The 27,087-nt window shown below is 39.2% G+C and overlaps 2 protein-coding genes across 9 annotated transcripts in view; one reads left to right on the top strand and one right to left on the bottom strand.

The window, feature by feature from the left end:
- UBE2E1 (ubiquitin conjugating enzyme E2 E1) overlaps nt 1-27,087 on the top strand; it is a 57,490-nt gene that overhangs the window by 21,393 nt on the left and 9,010 nt on the right. For all 6 annotated transcript variants that reach the window (XM_045006632.1, XM_045006631.1, XM_045006630.1 and 3 more), the window contains one exon: nt 26,221-26,353. In XM_045006632.1, coding sequence (XP_044862567.1) covers nt 26,221-26,353 — 133 coding nt within the window. The remainder of the gene's footprint in view (nt 1-26,220; nt 26,354-27,087) is intronic.
- NKIRAS1 (NFKB inhibitor interacting Ras like 1) overlaps nt 16,943-27,087 on the bottom strand; it is a 31,976-nt gene continuing 21,831 nt past the window's right edge. For 2 of the 3 annotated variants that reach the window (XM_045006637.1, XM_045006638.1), the window contains one exon: nt 22,415-24,693. In XM_045006637.1, coding sequence (XP_044862572.1) covers nt 24,649-24,693 — 45 coding nt within the window. In that variant the 3' untranslated portion in view covers nt 22,415-24,648. Of the gene's footprint in view, nt 17,203-22,414; nt 24,694-27,087 lie in introns of those variants that run through there. The other variant, XR_006577116.1, reaches the window with a different exon arrangement.

Raw genomic sequence — 27,087 nt, 5'->3', positions numbered from 1 at the left:
TTTGTAGGATAATTTTAATTTTGAGAACATATTTGTATTGCTTTGTTGGCAGCGGCAATGATATTCATGCCATTTAATTTGGGATAGTAAAACTAAGACCAGAATTATTTTAATCAGTAAACAAACAAACATAGCTGGTTTAGGTTTTAAATGAGATAAAAATGTCCTTGATTAAATAAAAACTGGAAATGTCACGATCCTGGCCCCAACACTCCATTGCATTAAATGTTTTGCACTCTTCCTCCTGGTGCTAATCAGACTTAAACACAAAGGGCTTGTCTTCACTAGTGCCGACATAGCACAGTATAGACACTGCTTTAAGTTGATGTAAGTTACGTTGCTGGAGGGGTGGGGGTCACACCCCTGAGCGATGTAACTTACATTGACTTAAGCAGTAGTGTAGACAAGCCCTGAGGATCCAGGCATTTGATGTACTTGGGTAAGAGAATCCTCAGATAATACAGAACTGTCTTAATGGCTACTGGAACATCCCATGAGGGCTATTGATAGCGAGATAGCTTGTGCCCTGTGATTGGCCGAGTATTCACCAACTCCAAGGCTCAGACCCCCCTTTAGGCACACTGAACACTGTTCAGTTGTGTGCCAGGAATTAGGCCTCTTTCAACTTTTATTTTGTATAGCAACTTTCATACAAATTGTATCCATACATACAAGAAAATGAGACCAGAGAACTAATTATCAGAGAGTGAGTGAGTTACAGGCCAGGGAGACAAGACAAGTTTTCAGTTGGGATATGAAATTAAATTCAGTCACTGAGGTGGAGAGATACAGTAAAGCCATTCGGGATGGCAGGAGCCTCTGGGGAGAAGGTAGTAAAGTAGTACCAGTGGCAAGATTGTACGAGGGGACATGGGTGGATGGTAGGGAGTCAGAGAGATGAGATATGTAAGAAAGACTAAGACAATTGTGGATTGGTTCCTGAAATGAATGGCGGTAACGAGGGTGTGGGTTGAAAAGTAGACTTCTTCCCTCCCTGCCCCGTCATGTTAGTTTTACTTTGTTGTTGGCCATAGCAAGAAGCAGGAGGAACAAGACATTCTCCTATATGGGATAGAAATGGGGGTTTTAGGAGAGGCCAAAAACAGAAAGGGAGGGAGACCAAGAAACAAACCCAGAGAGAGAGAGAGACACTCAGATTGAGACCATGGCAGAGAAAAGCAAGCAAACAAGACTGGGATGGGAAAAAAAAGGAGTGGCTCAAAATTTAGTAGATACCACCTAACCTAGGCCGGTACCAAAGATGGGAAGCTGCAGGCTTATGTGTAGGAAGCCCTGGAAGAGGTTACTAGAGCTTTCCCACCAAGGGAACAAAGTATCTGATCACCTGTTTCCCTGCTCTTTGTCCTCCTGATTTTAGTCCTTTCACCACATTCCTCCTTTTGTCTGCTTTTTTACTTAGCTTTGTGCCTTCAGCCATGCAGCCCACTCATCTCCCTGCACTGTGCATGTGTGTAACAATCTCCTTGCCCTCATGTACCAAGCACCCCTGCACTATTCTTCCCTAAACTCCACCTTTTAAAGCAATCCCTGCTCACTTCTCATCACTCACCCTCTTATCCTCACTTTTCTGAAGAGTTAATCTGTGATTTGTGCATAAGTGCCTTGCCTTATTTAGACTGTAAAGTCTTCAGGGCAGGGGACTTGCCTTTTTATCTGTTTGTAAAGGCTTTGTAAATTTACAGCCTGATATAAAGGTTCTGTAATAACAAATGGGTTTAGTCCTTTACCTGGTAGGTCTCACACATTTTTAAAGCCTTGCTTACTCTTGTGGCAGTTTTTTATCTGATCAAAGTAAATAAGTGAGTTGCCTTTATTCAGTAACTATTGTAGTATATTGAATATGTGGTTTGGTTGTTTTCCAGTTATATGCACATCAAGGTTATCACAGCTGTTACTTTCTGATACTACTACAGTGTAACAGGCTGATGTGTGTTGAGATTTATATTACTTTTATTCTGGGTAGTACCCAGGGAAATAAATAAAGCCAATAGCTAATCTTTTTCTTTGCCATCTTTGTGCTCCTACTTTACCCTCTGCCTCGCTGACTGGAAGAAGTGAGACTATTTGTTAAGAAAATGTTAGTTAAAATGCATAGCTATTATATGTGTTAAGGCATTACAATTTAGCATACTTAGTATTCAGTGTGTATATATAATTTCTAATGACTCTATGACTGCTCTGTTATTATACTCGAGTTTTGTAATGTGTGAGGCATGCCTTGCTTATTGACATTTTTCTACAAAGATTAAAAATATTCTAGCTCCTACTTAGTGTGGGTTGTGATACATAGGCATTTTTACATGGCTTTTCTTAATAGGTTCCAAACTGTAACTATACACCATTGTGTATGTGCCCACACCAAAATCTTTGTTAATTCAGAGTGGAGGCTGCTAAAGTGTATTTCCCATCACTGCAATCATTAAATACCAAGGAAATAGCCAATTAAGCTACCCAAGATGAGTTCTGGAAGGAGACCTTTGGGGAGGGTGTGGGGGTTGATGGAACAGCATAAGGGGTTGGGACTCTGTACCCATGGAGAGGAGGGTTGTGGGATTCTGGGAGGGGTGGCATTAGATAGGCAGTGCTTTGACCAGGGAGACATTGGAGGTTTGGGGTTCTAGTTGTGAAAGAGGAATGGAGTCTGGAGACAGAGAATCAGAGATGTGGGGTGTTAGGAGATGTTGGGTGCTAACTCAGGGGTCAGGGCTCTGGCAGAGGAGGAGATCGGGGTGCAGGCTGTAGAAAGGGTAAATGAGGCATGCACTACACTCGTGCCCCCGCACCCGCCTCAGGCCAGGCCAGGCCTGACTGTACAGTTGAAAAGGGAAGCATAGAGATGGGTTTGAATAGAACTAAGGGAAGAGCTGGCTGGGGTCTGGATCTGGGGAGGAGGATTGGGCCACTAGCTCACAAATGAGCCAGTGAAGAAAATTATGCATGGAAGGGTCTTCACTGACTCAGGTTGAGGGCTTGTTGGGGAGCTTAGAGAGAGGAGCTTGAGTTGAAGATTGGGACAGCTACTACCCATGAGGGATGGCTCTGTAATATTTACAGGGAGGGGCCAAGTGTGAGGGCTCAGGAGGAGAAGGCTTGGAAAGGATAGTGCTTTGCTGATTCTCCAGCCCAGTGGCAAATCTGCTGTGGGTCATTGGAAAGGAATCCACTCCATGCAAGGCCGATGTAACCACTAGGCGAACTAGGTGGCCGCCTAGGGTGCCAAGATTTGGGGGTGCCAAAAACCAGTGTCCCCATTTTTTTTTAACAGGGTTAAGACGAGGAAGTCTCCATCTCTTCTGGCAGCTTGAACCTGTGGCTGCCAAGCTCCATTAAAACTATCAGCAGCACAGGGCCACGGGGTGGGGCTTGGCAGCGCAGGCATTCCCGCAAAGCGGGGGCTGAGCGGGAGCCTCTCGGATCGGAGAGAGACACAGGGGGGTGATTAATGAGCCCTCTCGCCCTCAGGGGAAAGCCAAGTTCCTCTTTCCTTCTGCTTGATGCCCGAGCAGGGCGGCTGCGAGTTGACACCAGAACCTCAGGCCTGTGGCCGAGCCCTCCCCAGCCCCGGCATCTCAGCCAGGGGTCCAGCGAATCTGCCTTGTTTCATGGCACTGGAGGTTGGGGGCGTGGGGGCTTTCCTTTCCGCAAACTCAGCAGGGAGCGCTCCCTGGGGTCCGATCCACCAGAGGGCTCGGGCGCAGAGACTGTTGCTGCGCAAGGAAAAGTGACGCTCTGCAGCTCATCGGACTGGACATGCACCTAGGCAGGCATCTGTTTGTCTAGTTGTTGTATGATGGAGTATCCGCCATTCTAATTTTATAAAATTTATTAATAACAATAATTGAATATTCTAAAGGTAGAATAAAAAGTAGTAGTTTTTGATATGAAAGAATGAAGGAAGGAAGTATACGTGACTAAAAAGGGTGTATTTCCGATTACAATCAACATTGCTTAATTTTAAGGAAAAGTCATCTTGATCTCTTAATCAATGTTTACATCAAACAGTTGATGAAATTCAAATAGTGACTCATAGTTAGTAAGTGACATGTATTCTCTATCCTTTACTTTTAATAGTGAACAAGAAAAAGAACTGACAGGAATAAAATTTCATTTTTTTTTTTCATTTTCAGTTGATGCAGCCTCATGGCAGATATAGAAAAGTTGTCTGGGGCACAATTTCGGGGAGGGAGGGGCACAAGGTGGAAGTTTCACCTAGGGCGCAAAATATCCTTGCACTGGCCCTGACTCCCTGTACAGCACCTGCCAGGTTTCTGGCTCCTCACACACCTTTCCTGGACCATGGCTCCTTACACGTCAGCAAGGCCATGGATGTGGTAGGCTCTGCAAAAGGAGCAAAGTGCTCCTGTTCTGGCTCGCAGCTCTGGGTCTCCTCTCTGCCAAACTGTAACAAGTTAATGGACTGGAGAAGTGAAGAAGCACAGTAGTCTATTCCTGTCGCTTTCTCCAGCAGCACCATGCTGCTCCTGAGGGTCCCCCTCCCAGCTACTCCTGCAGTCCACACTGAGTCTTCTCCACTGGCTTACACGTGTCACCATTGCCAAGCCACTTCAGTGCAGGGAAGTCTGTAGCACAGATGGTCTCCCATCCATCCCAGCCACAAAAGCAAACAGATGAACAAAACTTATAACTCACTTTACTAATTTGTTTTCAGATTAAGTAAGGATGAGCATCTTTGCGAATGAAGCTGTGCATGACTTTTGAAGTATCCAACTGTTCAGATCATTAAGTCATAAGGGTTCAAAAAAACCAGAAGACTCCTTGGAAATACTTTTAAAAAGGAGTGGTCTTAAAGTGCTTTGTAGTGTTTAAACTAGGGTGGTTTTGAAATTGAAATATGTCTAAGAAATTAAAGTCTGTCCTCATTGATAGGGTAAACATGGGTAATAAGACAGGCATGGTTTATCTTTTTAAAGGTCTTTTTAATCACTTGTGCTATGTGGAAAATGTATCTCAAATCTAACTTTGGGGCTCCTAGAGTATTTCTATAATGTCCAGTAGATGCAGAGTGTGTCTGTATATACTTATATGGTGAATACAAGTGGACAGTACCTAGATCTGGTGCCAGCAGCATGTTTTAAAAATGAAAAAAAACCCAATATTTTTATTAATCTCTCACATGCACTAAAATGTTTGAGAGAGAATCAGCCAATATAGTTTTAGCACCTGATTTTATTTTTAGAGACAGTCCATTCTTCAGATGTTAAAGTAAAACATCGAGGGAGTTGTGAAATTTGACTAGATTATGCCTTTAGATTATCCTTTAGTGGTGCCCAAGGATTGAAAATGCATAAGGTTTCAGCCCTTGTTGAGGATAATGCATGAACTGTATCCTAGAAACAAATGTCTTCATTTCAACATGTTGATGTTAAGACAGTTTCAAGGAAGTACTTGCTATAAAATATTTGCATTCTGATTAATGAAATATTCATTCCACTCATCCATTTATTTATTTATTTATTAGCTGCCAGGCTTATTGCTAGAGTATCTGAGGATCTCACCAAATTATAGAAATCTAGTGGTTCTCTCCTGCATGCCTAGGGGTGTGAGATTTTTTTTTTTTTTAAATCCGTGATGGTGAGATTACTATGCTGAAGAGTTGTACCTTGCATTTTGCCCTTTTAAAATGTGCTGATTTCAGTTTATGGATTTATTCCCTAGCAGGGGATAATATCATTCCCTATGTAATCTTAATGCCTCCTGATGAGGATCAAATATCTGCTCACTTGTAAATGAGAAGAAAAGCCCTCACTCTTGACCTTTCTCTGGGGCCAGTGACCACACGACTGTTAACATACTTTAATTGTTCCAAAGAGATCATTTGCGACTGCTATGTTATTGCTGCCTGGTGCCCTTTCTTTGCACATGTTGAGGAAGATGATCCACACTACCAAAAATCCAAGGTATATTTTGATTATGTATGAACATCTGGAAAACAAAAGTAAGTTGTTATGTACGTCGATTTGCAATCTTTGTTGGCCACTTTAGCAGTCCCTTTTGACTACTCTACCATTTACATTTATAGTTACCATAGGAAGTTAATGAAACTCAGGCCCACGGACTGTTGATTTAAAAAAAAAATGGTGATATGGTCAGATTCACTTGATTTCCTTACTGATGAGATTTATTTTGCCTGTTTCAAATTACAAGCTATGTTTGACATGCTGTGTTGGTTAATGTTTTTTATTGTTCTTTTGTTAACTATGACAGTTACAAGTTGCTTGGCTGCAGAGAATTTAAATAATGGCAAAGTGAGCACTTAGCTATTTAAAAAAAAAAAAAAAAAGACGAGGCATACCCACAGAAAGACAGAGATCTGTGAAAGGAAAATGCTCTTAAATTCTTGCATCAATAGTGACACGTCCTTGAAGGACTTAATAAATCTGTACACATCTGAGAATCCTAGAAAGGTTGTGAATGACGATTGTTTTACATGACCAAGCCTGTCCATTTATCAACAAACTTGGATAAAATAAGAACTGTTTCAAATTTTGCATCTTTCTTGTAGTTGGTATGCATATTTTATGTTTGTAAGAGTCAGGCCTTTGGCATTGTCTCATTTAATTGAATATATTTGTGCCTGTTAGATTTCAGACTTTCAGTATTACCTGTTTTCAGTGAGGGGATTTGTTGAAAAAGATCATTGTTAGCTGTAGCAGAGAAGGAGTTCCAGGAGAGTGAGCCAGCCACAGGATGGCTCTGTCCTCATCTCCACTCATTGCTTGTGCCATTTTTAATAAATGTATGCCACTGATTTCAGTTGTTTTCTTTTATTTTAGTTGAAGCAGTTTGTGTGACTGTAGCTTAGATTCTGCTTTCCAGTGCTATTTTTGAAAGGTAACTGAACTTCTGTTGCCCCTGTAGACTAAAAATATCAAAAAGAAAATTGCTGTTCAGTAAAAGAAATATCTGTGGCTACAGTTTATATTTTGTAAGTAGAATAGAGGGGTAAATAGTTGTTGAATGTGTACAGTATGTGAAGCTTTAATGTTTAATGTGAAGCTATTAATGTTTATTTAATTTCAGTGTTGGGAGGGGGGAAGTTGGAGGCATGGAGAGTAAAGAAAGGAAGAGAATTCAAAACACCTTAGATATTTGCCAGATTTCAATTTTTAAATAGGTGCAAGAGATTTTAGGTTAGAATTCATTTTGTTGTCTGTTGTCTCGTATTCTTCAGCTAGACTGTTAAGAACAATTGACAAATTAAACCCAATAAACGCTAGCTATCCAGCATTGCAAAAGAAGTGCCAGTGAATATGATCCACTCTTCATTAGTGACGCATTCTAAGGCTTTTTTAATGCAGTCCATTGGAGACTCTTAAGATGCTAAATATTTTTCAGAACGGAGGATTTTCTTCCATAGTCTTTTTCTCACTGTTCCTTTCCCAAATACACACAATGGACGTCATTGAAAAGGATTGCTATAAATGTTTTTTTCTTTTCTTTGCCATTCCACTTGGCTTGCTGAAAGTGACACCTTTTTTGTATTTAAACATTGCATCATCCGAGGGAAACACACTGTGGGAAAGCCTCTTTAGTACAGACAAAACAGACTCACAGGATAACTCTGGCTTGCTGAAGTGAATCCCTGTAGTATACATGCTGAGGCCAAACATATTATCACTGTGAGCAAGAGCTGTAAGATATGATCAATGTTATATATTCTGTCATAATTTGGTGGTGCAATTAGCAAGCAAGATAAAATTATTATACATCTGCCAATATGGAAGACTGCAGGAGTGCATGTTTGTTCTGAATAAATGTGTGGGTAAAAGGACTGAAATAAGCTAATGCTTGCCTGCTTATCAGTCTTGGATAGTCTTTGTACCCTTTCTTACTGTATTGCTCTTGAGGCAGCAGCTGTTCATTTTATCTAACAGTGAGCTAGGATAATATGCAGCTATTTATTTGTGCATTTATACATGCATAGACCTAAAGTGACATCTGTGCCAGGTAAAATCATCTATCTTTAAACAAATTTTGATTATAACTGTATAGCTTTTTAGGAACAACTGATCCAAATGTCATCCAGCTTGATGATGTATCTTTTTTTCCCTTTTACCTTCCTGAGATCTCTTGTTCTCTCTGTTTCCCCACTCTTCCCGTCAGCACGAGTTGCTGCTGTTACAGCTATGGCAACACATCGTTAACAGCAGAATGGTGGCTTCCGTTAGGGCCCTGCCATACTTATCCATTTTCTCCTTAAAAATGAATAAAGTCTTAATTGTGTTAGAACAGTTAGAAAACATTCTTTATTTGTGTTTTAAATTATTTCATTATCTAAAGAGTACCCATAATAGACAGAGATCAGCATGACAATTATAGTGAGCAGAAGCTCCCCTTTCCCAGCACTCTCTTCATGCAGGCCAGAAATGGGTCTGTGCATCCATTGAGTTTCTTCCAAAGGTTCTTTTAAATATAAAAATAGCACCTCCTCCTCACAGGGAGATTTTGCTGTGTATTATTACTAAAAGGCAACTTCTTCATTTCAGTCTACTGTTTAGTTTAAACAAATAACAATGATGCTGATACCAAGGTTGTTATAAGTCTCTCCCAAGCCAAAAATCCCCACTATTTGTGTTTTGTTTTTTGTTTTTGTTTTTCTTTTCCCCTGCTGGGGAAAAAATAGACCTCTTCCCAATCCCTTTTCAAAACACTGTGATTCATTTGTTAGCATACTTTGCCCAAACATAAGAAGGACCATATTGTTAAAAATGAAAACTGTGCAGTTCTTGAATTTAAACACCAAATGCAATAAAATTAGGCCCACTACTCTCTTTTATTAACCTATATGTACGATTACAAACTCATTGTGTTTTTAAGTATACAGCCTGTTGCAGAGTTTCAACCAAACTAATCCAAACGTGTTCAAAGCACACTTGATTGTTGCTGGACAAGAGTGCAGGTTTTAAAAAAAGGGACAGAACTCTCCTGTCTTCTTTGATTTTGTTTCCACAATTTACTATCATTTTGATGTGAGAAACTACAACACAACTTCCTTTGCAAATACAGATTTGGAGTTGAAATCTGGACCTTCAGTTTTAAATGTTAGACCATAATCCCGAGTTCTCACCTTGTCTTCCATCAGCCATGTTTCAGCCTCCAATCTTTGTTGACTCCAGCCATGACCTTTTGTATTTGGGATCAGTCATGTTGATTCATAGACTCCAAGGCCAGAGGGACCACTGTGATCATCTAGGCTGACCTCCTATGTAACATAGGCCACAGAATTTCCCCAAAATAGTTCCTAGAACATATTTTTTTAGAAAAAAGCCAATCTTGGTTTAAAAGTTGTCAGTGACATAGAATCCACCACAAGCCTGGGTAAATTGTTCCGGTCCTTCATGCCTGCCTGCCCTGCTCCCCAAGCAGAGCCGGTGGCACAGTTCTGAGCTGCACGCCTGACATGCTCTTGCCTCTCACCCAAAGGAGCTCAGTGGCAGCTAGCAATGCCACCCGGGAGCTGGCCGCTGCCGCGAGATGCTCCTTGAGGTGATCGCTCACCATTGCCCTGGCACTCCTGGCTCTGCTGCTGCTTCTCAGCTGCTTCGCGTGGGGCGGTCACAAGCAGGGCCGGCTCCAGACCCCAGCGCGGCAAGCACGCGCGTGGGGCGGCCCTTTCCCGGGGAGGCAGCAGGCTGGGCCGGCGGACCTGCCGCAGTCATGCCTGCGGGAGGTCCACCGGAGCTCCGGGACGACCGGACCTGCCGCAGGCATGACTGCGGAGGGGGCGCTCGTCCCGCGGCTCCAGTGGACCTCCCGCAGGCATGACTGCGGACGGTTCGCTGGTCCCGCGGCTCGGCTGGACCTCCCGCAGGCATGCCTGCGGCAGCTCAAGCAGAGCCGCCGGACCTGCGAACCGTCCGCAGCTGCGGGAGGTCCAGCCGAGCCGCATGACCAGCAGACCCTCTGCAGTCATGCCCGCGGGAGGCCCGCTGCTCCCGTGGCTCCGGGGGGCCTCCCGCGCATGACTGCTTGGGGCGGCCAAAAAGGTAGAGCCGCCCCTGGTCACAAGTCCCCCCCAGAACCTTTAAATTGTACCCCCATCATCATCAAGAGTTACAAGTCATCTCTGGTTCAGCTGATTATCTATCTTGGTGCCCAAGTCTTTGCTTCACAGGATTGAGTCCACCATCCTGTAAGTATGGCCTACATTCTTTCTTCTTAGATGTGTAAATTTACTTTTAACTGTATTAAAACACGCATTGTTTGCTTGCACCCAATTTACCAAGCAATCCAGATGCCTTTATATTGGTGACCTGTCCTCTTAATTATTTAACATTCCCCCGATTATTTACCACTCCCCCAGTTCTTATGTCATCTGCAAGCTTTATTAGTGATGTTGCCTAGGTAATAGGTTCTGAGGCTTCTCTGAATTACTCTTCCATTTTGTCCTTGTGTGGTTCTAGTTCTTAGATGAGTAGATCAAGCTGGATTTCTACTGAGACTGCAGCACTGGTGTCATTAGCCTATATAATCCGTCAAGTCCCTCTGAAACCTCCTTGTAGAGATCTTTGTTGTGTAAAATGCTTCCTGTGTTTTGGTCAAACTTATCCTCCTGCTTAGTGCAAATTTCAACGTAATTATACTAGTTAGATGCAAATAGAAAGGTACAGTCGTCACGTGAGTTCTGTCAAATGTCACTGTAAAGCAAAGGTACCCATCCTCCCTTTTCAGTCAACCAGCCATGAGGCAGATGATGGCTTCTAAGAATTAAGTTTTCATAACATGATTTAGAGCTGTTGTGTGATACTGCTTTCTCATTGAGGTTTAAATAGTGAGCTGAACATGTGCACATCAGCAAGTCTAGACGGCTACACCTGAGCAGTTCTCTCATCTTTTTTTCATGGCACTTTGTCTCAGCCAATGGCACTTTCAGCAACTTGGATGCTGTATTCAGTGTGTTTCTTTTCAGAATCACTAGCATTAAGTAGGAAAACATTTTTCTTTCTATGGATGCTTCTAACCATGCAAGGTAATTTCTCATATTCAACCAACTATCCTGCCAGAATGTTGTGATTGAGTCTTTTAGTTCTCCCTTTGTTTTTCCCTCTTTCTTTACTTGTAGATTCTAGTAGTAGACTGGCAAGTTTAAATCTGTTTGGCGAAATATATCCAGGGTGAAATGCTTCAATTGTTTATTTAAACTGTTCACTTAGTGCTACACTGAAGGCAGTGTTGTTAGAATAAAAGCAAGTTCTGACTTTTTTAAATAGAATTCAAAACTTTGTATTAGTATAATCACCAGTTGATGTGTGTCATTTTTAGGCATTGAAAAGAAACAGTGATTCTGTAATTATGCTTAAATGCTGCTGGAAGCTCTGAAACAGGGGCTTAAATTATTGAGAATGACCAAAGGCATGGTAAACCCTCTCCTATGAAGAGAGTGAAAAGATTGGGATTTTTTACCTTCAAAAGAAGATAGATAATCAGGGACATGATAAATTATATGAAATATTGAATGGTACAGGGAAGGCATATTGGGAACTTCTGTTCTCCCTGTTCCATAACACAAGAACAAGGGGATATCCAGTGAAATTAAAAGGTGGCAAATGCAAAAACCAATTAAAGGAAATATTTTTTCACACAATTGGTGAAACTTGCTGTCACAGGAAATCACTGATGTCAAGAATTTAGTAAGGTTGAGGATTGGACGTTTATATGGGTATCACAGATAACTTTGGATAGTATAATCCTGACTTTAAAAAAAATTGTGGTGGGGATATTTAACCTCCTGCTTCAAGAGCTTCCTCCTTAATTTTGACCAAGGAGGACTGATGTGTACATAAACTGGCAATTTCTTTTTTCTCTGCCTGCTTTCTACCTCTTCAGGCTTGTGCATCTCTAAGTGTTTGTTTTTCCTTGGTCCTTCCCTTCTTACTGATGTCTACTGTTCTTCCCAGAAGAGGTTCATTACACACCATTTCTGAACAAGTTGCATGAAAAGCCCTATAGAACTGGCATATGAAGTGATGAATAGAACCCTAAAACTTGTGAAGGATTAATAACTGCATAGAGAAAGGGCCATGATGGTGGTTAAACTTAAGTACACAGTGGTGTGTGAAATCACTGCAGTTCTGAAAAGGACGTGATGAGGATAGCAGGCACATTACAGAAGGTAACTACCATGTCTTGGCATTTTATTAGATGGCACTTTAAATTATGGATTTAATTGCACAGAGTGGAAAAATAGAAGAGGTGAAGTAGTAGCTGTGTTAAAAGGGTTGGCTATTGTAGCTGACATTTATGTCGATGGATCTCAGCGTTTTAAACAGTACAACTCCTACATATCAGAGAAGAGAAAATGTATTTTTGCTGCTTTATATGCTAAATTTTTATCTGTTATCACAAGAAGAGTGATTGAGAAAAATTTAATATGAACAACAATTATAAATCTTTGGGGATTAGCCAAGGTATTTGTTGTCTTCAGATTCTCTTCTTGTGAATTTATGAAAGGCACTTAGACTAAATGATGTAGTTTAAAAGGAACTGCTTTCCTTAGAGAATTGTAGTCCTCTTCACAGTGCAGTGTGAACTTTCATATAAGGTCTTGTGTTGTTAATCTGAAACTGTAGTTTTGTTATAAAGATTAAAACCACACTTTTTATTTATAAAATAGAGTCAGCAGAACCAATTGGTGGCAAAAGCCTGAAAGTAAACTTTTGAAGTTGCATAAAGAGAACAAAATTCTGTCTTTTTTTTTTTAAATGAGGATTTGAAAACATTTGGTTTCTAGTAGCAGGTGTGAGGGTGGGTTATTCCTTAATTACTCACTGATCTGAGGATGATTAAGAGGAGCCACAGTAAGAATTGGACAATCCAGATTCTGAATTAATTGTGCCTTTTAGGTACCCAAAGAGGATTTTTATGTATCTTGTAATACACATAATGGGTGAAATCCTGACCCCATTGAAGTCAGGGGGGTGTTTTTCCATTAACTTCAGTGAGGTCAGGATTTCACACAGAGTCCTTCCAAACTGACACCTGCTGAAAGGACTCCATGGATAGCTTTATTAGCAAATTTGCTAGTGGAGCAGGCATTCAGCAGAGTGCAGATGGAAGTGAACTCCCTCTTTTAGGAATATGGTTCAAACCAATTCATCATCACCTTTGCAATCTTAGGCTGTAGTGTAGACGTAGCCTATGTTGGCATAATTTATGTCGCTCAGGGGTGTGAAAAAGCCAAACCCCGAGTGACATAAATTACACCGACCATAAGCGTTCGTGGTGACAATGCTATGTTGGTGGGAAGACTTCTGCCACTCATGGAAGTTGTTTTATTTTGCCAATGGGAGAACTCCCTCCCATCAGCATAGAGCGTCTTCACCAGACGCACTGCAGGTGCAGCTGTGCGCTGTTACCCAGGATTAGAGAAACTTCCATTTTGGGCCAACAAGTGTGATGCATTTTTTTGGTGTGTGAGTGAGGATGGTGAATAATACAATATATAGTCCTGGGGGAATTCTGCGCCAAATAATTAAAAATTTTGAGCCAAAAAAAAAAAATTCTACACACAGATACCCGCCCCCTTCCTTCCCCAGAGCCGAGCCCAGCCCAGCCACAGGGTACCCCTAGCCTAGACACCCGCCCTGCCCTGCCTTGTCCAGATACCTGCAACCCTCCCCAGACCTCAGCTGTGGGCTCCCCCCAGCCCAAACACCCACCCCCTACCCCTCAGAGCACAGGGATCCAGACAGAGAAACAGCCTGATGCTCAGTCCCAAGCTTGCATGGAGTTCCCTGTGCACCACCACCTTCCTTCCCTCAAGGCATGCTGGGAACTGCAGCTGTTGGGAACCATGTAGCTCCCTCAGTCCCTCCCCTGGCAGTGTATTCTGTGTGCAAGCTGGGCTCTGCCGGGTCCAGTGATTGAAAAGGCTGGAAATGTTTACCTTGGAAAGGAGATGAATAGGAGTCATAATAAAAGTATATTAAAATAATGAATGGTACAGAGAAAATAGATCATGAGCATCTATTCTCCCTGTCTCATAACACGAGAAGGGGATATTTCATGAAAACAAAAGGTGGGAAATTCAAAACTGATAAAAGGAAATACATTTTTACACAGTGTGAGATTACACTGTGGAATTGATTGCCACTGAAAGTTGTTGAGTCCAAGAAATTAGAAAGATTCAAAAAAGATTGAACATTTATATGGATAACAAGATTACAGAGTGTTATACTTAATGATGAATTTTGGAAAATGTAAAATTTTGGGAGGGGTATTGAACCTCACGCCACAGGGTTTAAACCAGTCTCAAACTTTTGGAGATTAGGATGCGACTGAATGTAGAGGACAGATTACCCCACATCTGTTTACTGGGAGTTCTTATACCTTCTTTAGAAGCATCTGGTTCTGGCCACTGTCAGAAGCAGGACACTGAACTAGATGACTTTGCATCTGATCCAGGATTGCAGTTCCTATGTTTCTATATACCTCCTGTTGGTCCGGGAGCGAAGAAACAAATTGGAGTACCAAAGTGTGGATTTGAACTATATAACCGAAGTCTAGGGCTGTAGGAAGAATATTACGTAACTGGGCTGACCATGTTCTTATTTATCATATTTAATGTTTACAAAGGAAAACTCTGTTAAAGGTACAGGCTATTTTCCAAAGTCAGTTACAGAGGAATTTATATACATTATGAACCACCCATATGAGAAAACCACCTAATAGAGATCTGCCCAATAGGATTCTCCTTCATACTTTTGTTAAATTAACAACATCTGCTTGAGTATCCAGTTTTACAGCTGAACACTGAAATCTGCACACACATGTCTTTCAGTTACTCCAGTATTTAACCTTTAATGTGACGTTGCTTGATCATAATTCAGGCTTGTGGCTTAGCTGACTGATGTATTGAAAGATAGAATATATAAATATGTAAATTACACTTTGCAGTTCTGAAAGATTAAATGTTTGTTTTGGTATTATTTTGGTTTAATACCATCTTTATTGGTATCAACACTTGGCTGATTAACATCTAGTTACGCAATTTCTCATTATACAAGTATGTCACAGCTCTTCAGATTTTCATGACTAACACAAGCTCTGCAGGATAGTATACTCCTCAACTGAGTTTGCTTAAGCTGTAAAAGAGGTTTATCTTATCATGGTTTTACTGAGTCATTTAATAAAAAGTCAGTTTTTTTGTTTTTGTTTTTTGGGGGGGTATTTGTTAGATGATTGAGAGGCTGTTTAATTACAGGAATGTCAGTTGACTTTGAAATCCAGGTATTGTCTTTGTAAATTATTAAGAGAAAACTACCTAGGTGTACTCTATCTTCCTTGGTCTTTGTTTGAGCCTGCCAAATATGAGATAATGATGTATGAATCTTAGATTTGTGAAGTAGGAATCTTACTCGACTCTGCCATCATTTAATTTTTAAAAGTTTTGATGAGATTGATTAGACCTTAACATTAATTTACTAATCTAGGGTTGAAATGTATATGTATTACTGTCTGAACATCTTTGTTATTTCATTAAAAGGAACATTTAAAATATAATTGTTTGACCTCTTGGTGAATAAGTGGAAGAAAATTAACAAGCTTTTTCCATATTAAACCATAGTTATTTTGAAGGGGATGATTTAAATATCTTCCTAATACTGATCACCCCCATTTACACACAGGGGAAAAATGAAAACAAATATTTGTGTGCTGTTGTATGATGTAATTTTCCATGTACAAGGATTAAAGATGCCAGGTCTCCCAGAAGCTTCATCATTAATTTGGAGTTTCCATCCTTTCATGTGTTTGTCAAGCTCTGGCCAGATATGAAAGGAAGGAATGTAAAAATAAAAGTGGCAAAGTAGCAGCTGTAGTACCTGAAACTAATTTTCTACTATTAACGTTTTATTTATTAAAAAAATAAATTATTATATATCCCGCGTCTGATATATATATATATATTGCGTGTGTGTGTGTGTTTGCGCTTGTATGTGTGATATTATTATTAGATTTCCCTTATTTTATAGGACACTATAATGCAAAGTCTAGTTGGTTCTTTCTCAAAAAAAGGGGAGTTAGAAAATTAGTTTCAGGTACTATATCTGCCACTTGGCCAGTTTTGAAGTTTTACAGTTTCATTTTCCTATTTTTTAAAATGTTTTCTCTCACCACTATCTGTATGAAAGACACTTACAGACATGGGGAGACTGACACAGAGCTCTCCGATGTACAAAATAAACAAAGAAATACATATTGTAATCTGCGGTATTACTTGTAACAACAGGTTAAAAAAAATTAAAAATTAAGTTGGTATCCATTGGTGCAAATTAAATTTTGTGTTATTTAGTCCAAACAGTGTGACTGCAGTACAGATATCCATGAATTCTGCTAAATGTCATGAAAAATAGCTTTGTGTAATTTTATAGTTAGCTTAGGAAGCTTATGAAGAAGATATTTCCCTGTATGATTTGGTAAGTGACCAGACTCTGAGAGATCCTTCCTGAAGTGCTATTCAACTTCAAAGTTTTTATCTAGTTACAGTGTGTTCTTGTGATTAGAATGTGGATTGTTTTTAAGCTAAAATTGCAGGTTGACATTAAGGGGGGGTCAAATTGGAGGAGTGGAGCTCCTGAGTTTTGCAGGAGAAGAGGTGGTAAGAGGAATTCCTAAGTTCCAGCAGTTCTTTTTTATGTGCCTGGCGCTAGGGTGTATCAGGCAAAACTTGCTGCTCTCCTTTGTTGTTTCATTACCAGTATATTTAATGTATCAACAAGTTTTCTCTGTTTACATGCAGGTTGATGACTTTTTAAAAAAGGGGGGCGGGGATTAGGAGGGCATGCTGATTTTGGTATCAGTAGATATGGTATATTTCATCATATCCTTTTTCATGTATTTATGTCTTAAATGTGCTGCAGCTTGTTACCTTCTGCTGAGTCATCTTTATCACAATAACACTTATGTAGACAAGCCCCCTGATAATTGTAGAACTAGTTAAAATGATATCAACACAAGAGTCAACTGAGAGCACAACTGAGAGGCAAAGCGTGTTTCCATCCATGTTTAAAACTGTTTGTTTTTTGTTAACACTTATTTAACTTCAGTGAGTGACTAACGTTCTGGGAAAAGTACATTATTTGTTGAAGATCCACTGCACCAGCCTGGTCAGTTATGGGGTGTTAGCTGTCCATATACAGTCTCTGAAATGTCCAGTGTGTCCTGCAAAACCAGAGAAGACCAGACTTGACATTGCTGATATTTCTAAGATAAAAAAACCCAGAAATAAAACTTCAAAAAACAAACCCCCTCAAGCCATCTTTCATATTTCATAAAATAGCAATAAAAGGGCACAAACCCAATAATTTATTTCAGATACTTTGAAAGGCACCTTTTAAGTAAACTCTCTCTTATTCTTAAAGTCAGATTGTTGACTTCTGAATAGTATCTGCTGACTCCTGAATAATATCTGCTGACACTGTCCTTATAATAAACCTTGATTAACTACGACACTTGCGGGCAACAATAGGAACTATTATTTATTAACTAGAACAACCTACAATGCTATATAAATTATTTTTAGTAACTACAATGTAATGGTCTTGTGTTTTACTTTAACAGACTGTTTAAGAATAAATTATCATCAGAAACCCTCATCCCAGACCTGTCAATTGAACAAATTTCTAGGCTGTCCATTCTACAATTGTAAAATGCATTTTATTATGACTTGTGTGGCATGCAGTTATTATAATACTCCACAATCCCCTGTAATCAATAAAAATATGCTGTGGTAGTGTAGTATAGTTCGATCTTAAATGTTTTTTCTAATCAACTAGGTTTAGCCAATTTTGTGTCACCATGTTGTGAGTTACCCAGAATTTGCCCCCAGCCACCTTCAGTGACGATAATGTATGCATCAGTTAATATGAATGTGGTGATCTCGATCATTTAAGAGTCTTTCAGAGTATCTTTTTAGATGGGTGCATGAGTTTTCTCTTCCCGTTTAAAAATATTTCTTAAAAATGTTTTTCCATAGAAATATGAATGTTGGTTTGGAAAGAAAATCAGTTTCTAGCCAAGGAACCCGATCCTTATTAGAGGAATTTGGAGAGTCTTCATCAGCTGTCAGGTCTTCAGCATAGGAGCACCTCTAGCCAAATGTTACACATAATTATTAACCTTCTGGGTGCCAGTTTCTGCAAGCATATTCATAACTAGCAGTGCACTTTAATCTAAGTTATTTAGCTTTTGTATTTCTTTGACATAGTAGTGGTGTGACCACTAATATTATACCATTGGTAGTGTAAATTATTACTAATGAGCTCTGAGGAAGATAGCCTGCTCTGGTAACTTCATACAGGGTAATTTGGTTTACTCAATAGTTTGGATTTTTTTTTTAAATAAAAAAATGTGCATATGGATTTTTATATATTGATTTTATTTTTGGCTGGAGAAAGAAGCCTCCCAATCGTCTGGCTCTGAGTCTTATTGTTTAACTTGATGGTGCACCGTTTGCAAATTCTGCAAATGCATGGATATGCTAGGTCTTCTAATCAGTTTGTCTAGACTTAATCTCTCATAAATAGTATCCATGTGTCTTGTTCCTGGAGTAGCAGGGTTATCTTACTGTATTTCTGTTTTTCCAAATGGGTAGAAAACATACGATTTAGGAAACAATCTTCTGATCCCTTTAAAAGGGGATCCCTTTGAGGGGTGTGATTTGCTTACAGTATTTGAAAACATGTTTATGGTCCTGCTACCTGCAAAGAAGTTAGCAGAGAAAGTGGACCATAAGCCTGTCTTGTCTTCAGAGATATTAGCTGAAGCCAGTTCTAGTGACCCATGTGCTTTGATTGATATCTTGTTGGCAATAGCGATGCAGCATTTCTTGAAGGAGATGCAGTCTCTTTTCAGTCCTGAAATCCAGAACTATCTTCATTTGTACAAAGATCACTTGATGTGCTGAATCCAATTTTAGGGTCTGTTTGCCTTCTGACAGAATAAAAATTACAGAAGTTAATTTACTACTACTTGTTCTGAATCAACTACCAAAACCATGTTGGAGTCTGAGATGACACTGAGCAAGTGGCCAAGATACAGAAGTGCTATACCTGTGAGACTATTTAGCTTTACCTAAATAGTAAATACCTAAATATGTAGGTACTACATTTGGAAACAAGCTCTGATTATCTGGAGGAATTTCTTTCCTCAGGTCGGTAGCTAATAGTCCAGTTGACAAATGGCAGGAAGGAAACTGATGGTTAAAATAGCACAAGATTAAGTTTGCAGAGCATAGCTTTTACCACCACATCTTTTCTGTCATTTAAATAAACCATTACGAGTTGTTAGCCGAGTCATACTCTTTCACTTCTTCCTCATCTTATTGTTTCCTGTTTAGGTTATCATTGAATGGGAGATGTAAAGTCAAATTTGAGCTAGTTCATCACTTTGTCTTGAAATGTAACTTTGCAGGAAAAAGTAAAACAGATTTGCATAGAATAAGAATACTTCTACTAACAATTTAAAGTTTGGCATTTCATGTCCTTGCATATTTACATAAAGGCATATGCTGCAACCTTGAGCAGTTCAACCTCTCTGTCGCAGGATTGGAAGCTTAGCAATTGTTCCTACACATGGTAGGATAAACTTCCAGTGCTCAGTGGCAGAGGGAACCTATGAAGAAGGAAGCCATTGCTGGAGAAAGTAGACCCCCTCTGGGAGTGGAGTAGTTTGGATTTATTTTCAATTTTGGAACCAATGTTAAATGCATTAATTTCTCCTGAACCTTTTTATTAGGACTTGCTTCTAAATTGAAGGGATTATTGCTAAACTACATAGAGCTTCCGCATACTCTCGAGAAAAATGTAAGCCTCTTTCTGACCCCTCCAGTAATCAAGGGTTTTATTTTTAAGCTTTGAAGTAAGGTTTAAAAATTGAACTTTGCAGCAAAACAGTCAAACAGCATTGGCCTTCTCACAAAAGGTTTTTAAATAGTTTGGTAGCAACCTCAGAATTGTGCATGCGTAAGTAAAAACTACAAGTTGTGGTCCTAGTCCTGCAAACACTTACTCTGGAGCACAGTCCTTTCTACCATAATAAGGTAAAGTTGCAAGTACCTCACCTGATTGATAGCACTTACAGGACTAACCGTTTACTTGGATTGTGTTGCACTGGTTTTCACTCAGCTAAATTGAACTATTTGCAAAATATCTTTGATGTGTTAACCCCACTAAATTTTCAATAAGAAATCCCCAAAATGTTTTTACTCTAACACATAATTCAGTGTTGGATCCTAAATACACCTCTACCTCGATATAACGCTGTCCTCGGGAGCCAAAAAATCTTCCCACGTTATGTCGAACTTGCTTTGATCCACCAGAGTGTGCATCTCTCCTCTACCCCCTCCCCCCCCCCTGGAGCACTGCTTTACCGCGTTATATGAGAATTTGTGTTATATCGGGTCGTGTTATATCGGGGTAGAGGTGTATTGTGCTTAATTCGTACTTTAACTTCTTCCCAAGTTAATTTTCTATGAAATTTACCTTCCAGTTTCAAGCATACACTTTTTCTTGCAGTATTATTTCTTTCAAAAATGCCTTTTAATAAATTGACTCTCATTAATTATCTAATTATTCTTAATTCTACATGAAATGTTGTGTGAGCCTTCACTCTCTTCTGTTAGGAATAGAGTAAGATTTGGAAGACATTTGCCCTTCATAATGGTTGTGACTGTCAGGCAGAAAATATCAATATCTTCAAGAAGTAGATCTAGTTATTACAATAATACTTAATGCTTCATGCTTTTTCGTTCTTATGCTCAAATTGCTTTACAATGGGAATTAAGTAATTAAGTCTTGTTATCCCCGTTTTACAGATGGTGGGATCACCATAACAGTATTCTGGTCTATTTTTACAATATTATCTCCCCTGCTTCCTCCTCTACTGCCTCCACCTTCTCTCTGGTGTCTATTCCCCACCCCTCATGCAGCTCCAAGGCATTTTACCCCTGGTCAATCCATCATTTGAGTTAATCTTCATACTGGGGAGCAGCTGGTAGCTGTCCCTAATTAAAGTGGGCACAAATATTGCTCTGATTTACTTGGTCACATGATAGTCCAGTACGCTACCATTAGGCTGTCAGAGCTGCCCAGAAGGGGGTTTGTTTGTGGTGGTATTTTTTTGTTGTTCTGGTTCATTTTGGTTTAGGTTTCTTTTGGTCCAGTTTCTTTCCTTGACCTAAAAATGAGACAGAGTTAAAATTCTATCTGATGTTCAAACTACTTTACTGAAAATAGTAATTAAATGTGCATGACTTGGGGCATCATCTTAGCGTCTTCTGTCTTGGCTGTTCAAATTCATTTCTCAGTACCTTGTGATGTTTCAATGCTTACTGAGACAGTTTCCTTTGACAATAATCTTGTGGAATCTTAAGAGATACAAAACATGCATACTCAAACTCTTGTAGAAAACTAGGCAAAACTAATGAGATATGTTAGAGGGATCTTTTCTTGTCTGTCCTGCATGATTTAAACTGGGAGGCAGACTAGCAGGGATGAGACTGTCTGCAGCCCTTACTCTTCAATTTACACAATTAGTAGTAGTATTTATTAGTTGTTTATGCTGTAGAGTATGCAAAAATAGACCTGCCCTGCCCTGAAGAGTAGCTCTGTTGGTAACTCAGAATAACTACTTTGTACGGGGCGGGGGGGGGGAAATACATTTCTAGCAGGTACAGTGTGTGTGGGAGGGAATAATTATTTCTAAAATTATGGTTGTGCACTTGTATACATTTTTAAAAACAAGAGATCATGGCTAAAGGAAGCTTTGTAGTTTTTTGCTATACTTTGATGTTTCTGTATTTGGAATACTTTTGAAATGCAAAACCCCTTAATAAAAAAAAACCCTAAGAGCAGAAAACGTATTTAACACAGAATTTCCTGACTTGGCATGTTTACATTTTCTGTTAAACTTCCAAAAGCAATGTTAAGTCTGCACCTCACCTTTCCTCCAGTACCTACACCTGTCATTGTAGAGCAACCCAAACCCCTCACCCTCCACTGGTCAGGGACTTCTTGTGTTCTTAACTAGCCTCCCCTAAGTTCCTTCTCATGATATAGGTTAGAAACCCCCACCGTGTTTCCCATCCACTATATTGATAAGGGCTACCAGAGTGCGGTAGAGTTATAACATTCTATAATGGAAGATATATTGCAATGGATGAGGGGGGAGATTTAGGGTCAATGTTGGAAACAAATGTTTCATTACACTTCTATATTAAACGCTCAAACTTAAGTCTTTGTTTACAAAGCATTGGCTATTGGATCTTTTAAAAAAGAAAAAGATTGTTTATATTTTTAACACAGTAGATAAAGAACACTGGAACCTGTAACTAATGACCAATATCAGGACTCCATTTTTTATTCAGTTGTTCACAATAGGTAGCTTCATAATACAGTGATAACCAAACAACTTATTTGTTTTAAAGTGTAAAACAAAATAAAAAGATAGGTATTAGGGTAGAGAAGAGAGATATTATTTTAGTCTGTATGTTTTGAGTATTATTTTAAACAGAAAATTTGTATCACTGTACTAGAGACAGTTCTGTAAGTTGCATAAAACCAAATGGTCAAACCATGATGCATTTTTGTGTTTTAATAAAATAAAACAAAGAATTCTGCCATAGAAACCATGGCCTTTCTAAGTCCAATCCATTTTATTTTATGTAATAAGTTAAAAAATATCTTCACTTCAAAATTATTGCTCCTGTTTGCAACTTGTTTGGTGTTCAGTTAAGAGTGTTGCCATCACCGTCTAATTTAGCAGCATTAGAGCAGAAATGACTGAGGTTGTTTTGCCTGGGAATACCCAAATTCTTCCAGTGTGGTGTTTGCTTGCATGTAGGTTTGATCTGGATCTCTGGAATGGGTAGTCTCTAAAGCATTTTTGTTCTCGTCTTTGTTTTCCAGAGACATGTAACTCCAAAACAGCTTGGCCAATTTGCTTTAGATTCAATTCAAAAATAGGGCTCTGGATTTGTGAGAGAGTTAATGGTTGTATTCCTCATGGTCCTAATTGAAATATTTGTTAGTTTTCCATGGGCTACTGAAATTAATTGTGGCTAATGAAATTCTTTTCTCAGGCCATCCTGTCAAGTTGACCTAAGGTGGTTGATGGCATTTTAAGTGACATCCATAAATTGATTAACCCTTAGAATAAGGGCAGTGCCCAGTGGCAGAAATTTAGGCACATGGAGGATTTTAACAGTGAAAATTTAACCGCAGGATTTTAGATGCCTCCAGGGTTAGGCAGCACCCAAGTAGGGGTTTTGAGGATCTCAGTGATGCATGAATATTGGACATATGTAGCATTTAGGCACTTAAATCCTTTTGTTGATCTGGGCCTCAGTCTTTTAACACACCCCCAACCTCCACAAAACTCTCCCCCCAAAAGTTCTGGAGGTAGAGGGTTATTGGCTCTTGGATTTAATGCACTATATTGTAGCTATTTGTAGTGGAATCAGTTTATATTATTTTAAATTGTCTTCAGAATGGCCAAGTGTTTGACAACTGCTAAATGTTGCATCCATCTGTTATAGTCACTTAATTTGAGTATAGCAGTGGCACAGATTATTAGAGGTATCAGTTGTGCCTATGCACCATATATCTACATATTGATGTGTTCTTTTTAAACAGATAATTGCAAAGGATTTTAAGCAAAAAATGTAATCCCTCACCTTTGACTTCTTTTCGTATCTTCACTGACGTTAATGCCACTGCATTTAAACTACATTCAAGTACCATCACTTTTCTAATAAGCACTTGGGTATTGAGCCACTTGATAGTACCTAATCCTAATTTAAACCCAAGTAATGTTGCATTCTGTAACTGACTTGCATCTCCCCCTTTCAATCTTTTCTTTATAAGAAATCAATTATGCTGTTTAAAAATTGAAATCTGCCAGCTATTTCATACTGTTAATTGAAATGAAAGGCTTGAAAGGTAAGCTACATGCATCACTTTTTAATAAAATATTGGGGAAATGTCTACTAATGTTTTACAAAGATGTGAGATATATATAATCCAAACTTCTATTAATATACTACTACATCTGTGGAAATGAAAGCACCTTGCATGCATTAATAACTAATTGGAAGCTTAATAGGGTATAAGACATTTCTAAGACTATTATGAATAATATTTTTGAAGTCATCGGGTTTTTACTGAATGATAATTTTAAATCATTGAGGTGTGTTTTTTGTATTGACAGTTCTTTGGGTTTAAACTAGAAATGAAATGCAAAATAAAATACTGAAATATTTCTCATAGGCTCAGAGGGCCTTATTCAGTATGCCGATCATGTTGCTTCCCCCTTTCCCACCTCCACCCCCCCTAAAATACTCCCAGTTGACAGTTCTTACTTTGTAAATTTCAGCAGTAAATTGGTATTAACAAATTGCAAGGACCTGTTCCATGCACTAGTTCCATCTTAAGGGGGTTGGCTTGTGCAACTTGGAGTAATGATAGTGTTTCAATACCACTCCAAGAAGTAATTTCTTGGAGAAGTAGCTAAGGGCACCCGAGAGTGTCCTTTTCAATAACTTTGCACAGTTAAGCTGGTGTCTGTCACTAGGCAGGGCTTCTTGTAGAAATACTGTTGTGTCACAGCCCATTACACATCCAGTAGCTGTAGAGCCAAGCATCCAGATATACAGACCTGTATGGGACAAAGAGAAATAATTAGGGAGGAGAGGGATATCATGAGTCTTTAGGGTACAATGGATTTTACCTTACGTTAGTGTTTTTGTTTGGAAGCCTCATTTCACAAGCTGTGTGAAGCTTTGCGTTTGGATGAGAGAGATATTTACCAATGTACGGTGTGTAATTTTTGTGCTAGTTTTCAGAACTTTACACATTGGGGAGGATGTGGGGAGACATGCAAAGAAATCTTCTAGTACGGGTCTTGCTATTAAAATTAATAGTTAAAGTACCATGGGCATTTATTGGATTTGGAGAGATGAGATAATAGAGGTATTCAATACAAACTTACTTCTCCTCCCTTTGCTTACCCCTACATAGAGGTACATGTTCACCAGCAGAACAAAGAGCAGAATGCAGTCTATCATCCTTGGGTGTGGGAGCTTTACGATGTGATCTAAAATTATTTGTATTTATTTATTTCTATTTATAACATTACTAATAAGCACCCATCAATTACTCTGGATCCCTTCACATTATCATGTCCATATTGAATGCATTTGATGCCTTCCACCTCTAATATACCAATGCCCTATAATTATTATAATGAATAAAAGACCTTTAATTTATCCCTCCACCCACATCAGTGCTAGGAGAAAAAGGTGGTCTTTGAGGTGTGTTTGGAATGTTAAATCCAAGATTTAACCCTGATTTTATGTGAATTTGCAAAAAACAGCTCTGTAAAATGGGCCCCAACATTAGGAAAAACCCATATCGTTGCTTCATTTTAGAAACCATTTTGCACAAAATGTATTGTGGCCAAGTGGGAATAAGTTTGACATTGTAAAGCACCATGATATAGTTTTGATCCACTCAATTAAAGCAAATGAACTATTACTGTTCAGTAATAATGTAGGAAATGTAAATAATATCTCCTGTTGATCACATTAAAGTAAAAAAAAAAAATCCTCGTGTGCTGATTAATCTTTTTTCACTCTCTAATCTGTTTAATGAAGTACCAGGAAGCAAGTTTCCAATTTTAATATGGTCTGTGAGGTTTAGCTTATGGGAACCCTGTAATAAAGCTGTACTAGGGCAGCCCCTTTCTACAATACAACATTTTCCTCTTTGAAGTTGTGTAGTACTTAACTACTGATGTTTCTTGTTGCATTGAACTGGTGCTACCCGAAGGTGTGTGCATTTTGTTTTTGTTTGTAAGGACAAATGGGGAAGGTGGTGGTACTTCTTCCAAACATCCAGATCAACAGAACGGGATTTAAAGAGACAGAAAATCATTTCCCCTCCTTCTCCAGACCCTTGCCATACAGTGTGCGCCACATAGTCTTAACAATGGTACAGATGTCCAGCTATAAGACTGTAGATTGCTTGTTTCTAAGCTTCATTACTTTTTATTACCGTTCTAACCTCTACATTGTGTATTAAATATCACATTGTTGAGATTCAACTGTTTCTTAAATCTATGGGATCATATTTATTCAAATTGTAGCTTTACATCCTAAATGTATGTATCCTTTTTATTGCACAGCGCTGGCCCCAAAGGCGATAACATCTATGAATGGAGATCAACTATTCTAGGACCTCCAGGCTCAGTATATGAGGGAGGAGTTTTCTTCCTTGATATCACATTTACACCAGAATATCCCTTCAAGCCTCCAAAGGTAAGAGAGAGAGCCTAACACTTTGCTACCCAGTGATCTGTAGGATGTTTGCAGAACTCAATGTTCATGGGACACAGTCAATTTGAAATCAAGTTTATTTAAGAAAATGAGTTAAATCTGGTTTCAAGAACCACACCTGGAATCCCCCGCCCAATTTTGGTGGGGTTTATTTTTATCACCATTTTTCTGTTTTTTGTTTTTTTTTAATATTTTTCCTTTTCCCTTTTGTTGCACAAACATGGGAAGCTGACTTACTACACAGGGGAAACTATGAAACTGAATATATGAAAACTGCTCTGAAATATAGAAAGAAAACAAACTGGAAAAATAGAGGCAAATATTTCTTTCTCTCATCTCTTTCAGTTACAGTAAACTTTAAGGTGTGTTTTGTAACAACAGTAGGTTAAAAAGATTTCAAGCAGAAGTATGGTTTTTAAGTGCCATGGTTCTTTTAGGGACTTGCTAATAGTTGATTTATGTGTATAATATCAATTTCTTAGTAGTGCTTTTCTGGATTCTGGATGCAAGTTATATTTTGAAAGCTTGTTGTATTCTGTGTTGTTGGGTTCTATCACAAATCCAATACTAATCCGGGGCGGCTCTAGACATTTCGCCACCCCAAGCACGGCATCATGCCGCGGGGGGTGCTCTGCCAGTCACCGGTCCCGTGGCTCCGGTGGACCTCCTGCAAGCATGCCTGCCTCTAACCACTTTCTTCCCCCCAATCTCACTTT

The sequence above is a fragment of the Mauremys mutica genome, chromosome 2 (genome assembly GCF_020497125.1).
Source record: "Mauremys mutica isolate MM-2020 ecotype Southern chromosome 2, ASM2049712v1, whole genome shotgun sequence".
NCBI lineage: Eukaryota > Metazoa > Chordata > Testudines > Geoemydidae > Mauremys > Mauremys mutica.
This window is presented reverse-complemented; position numbering and strand designations above follow the sequence as displayed.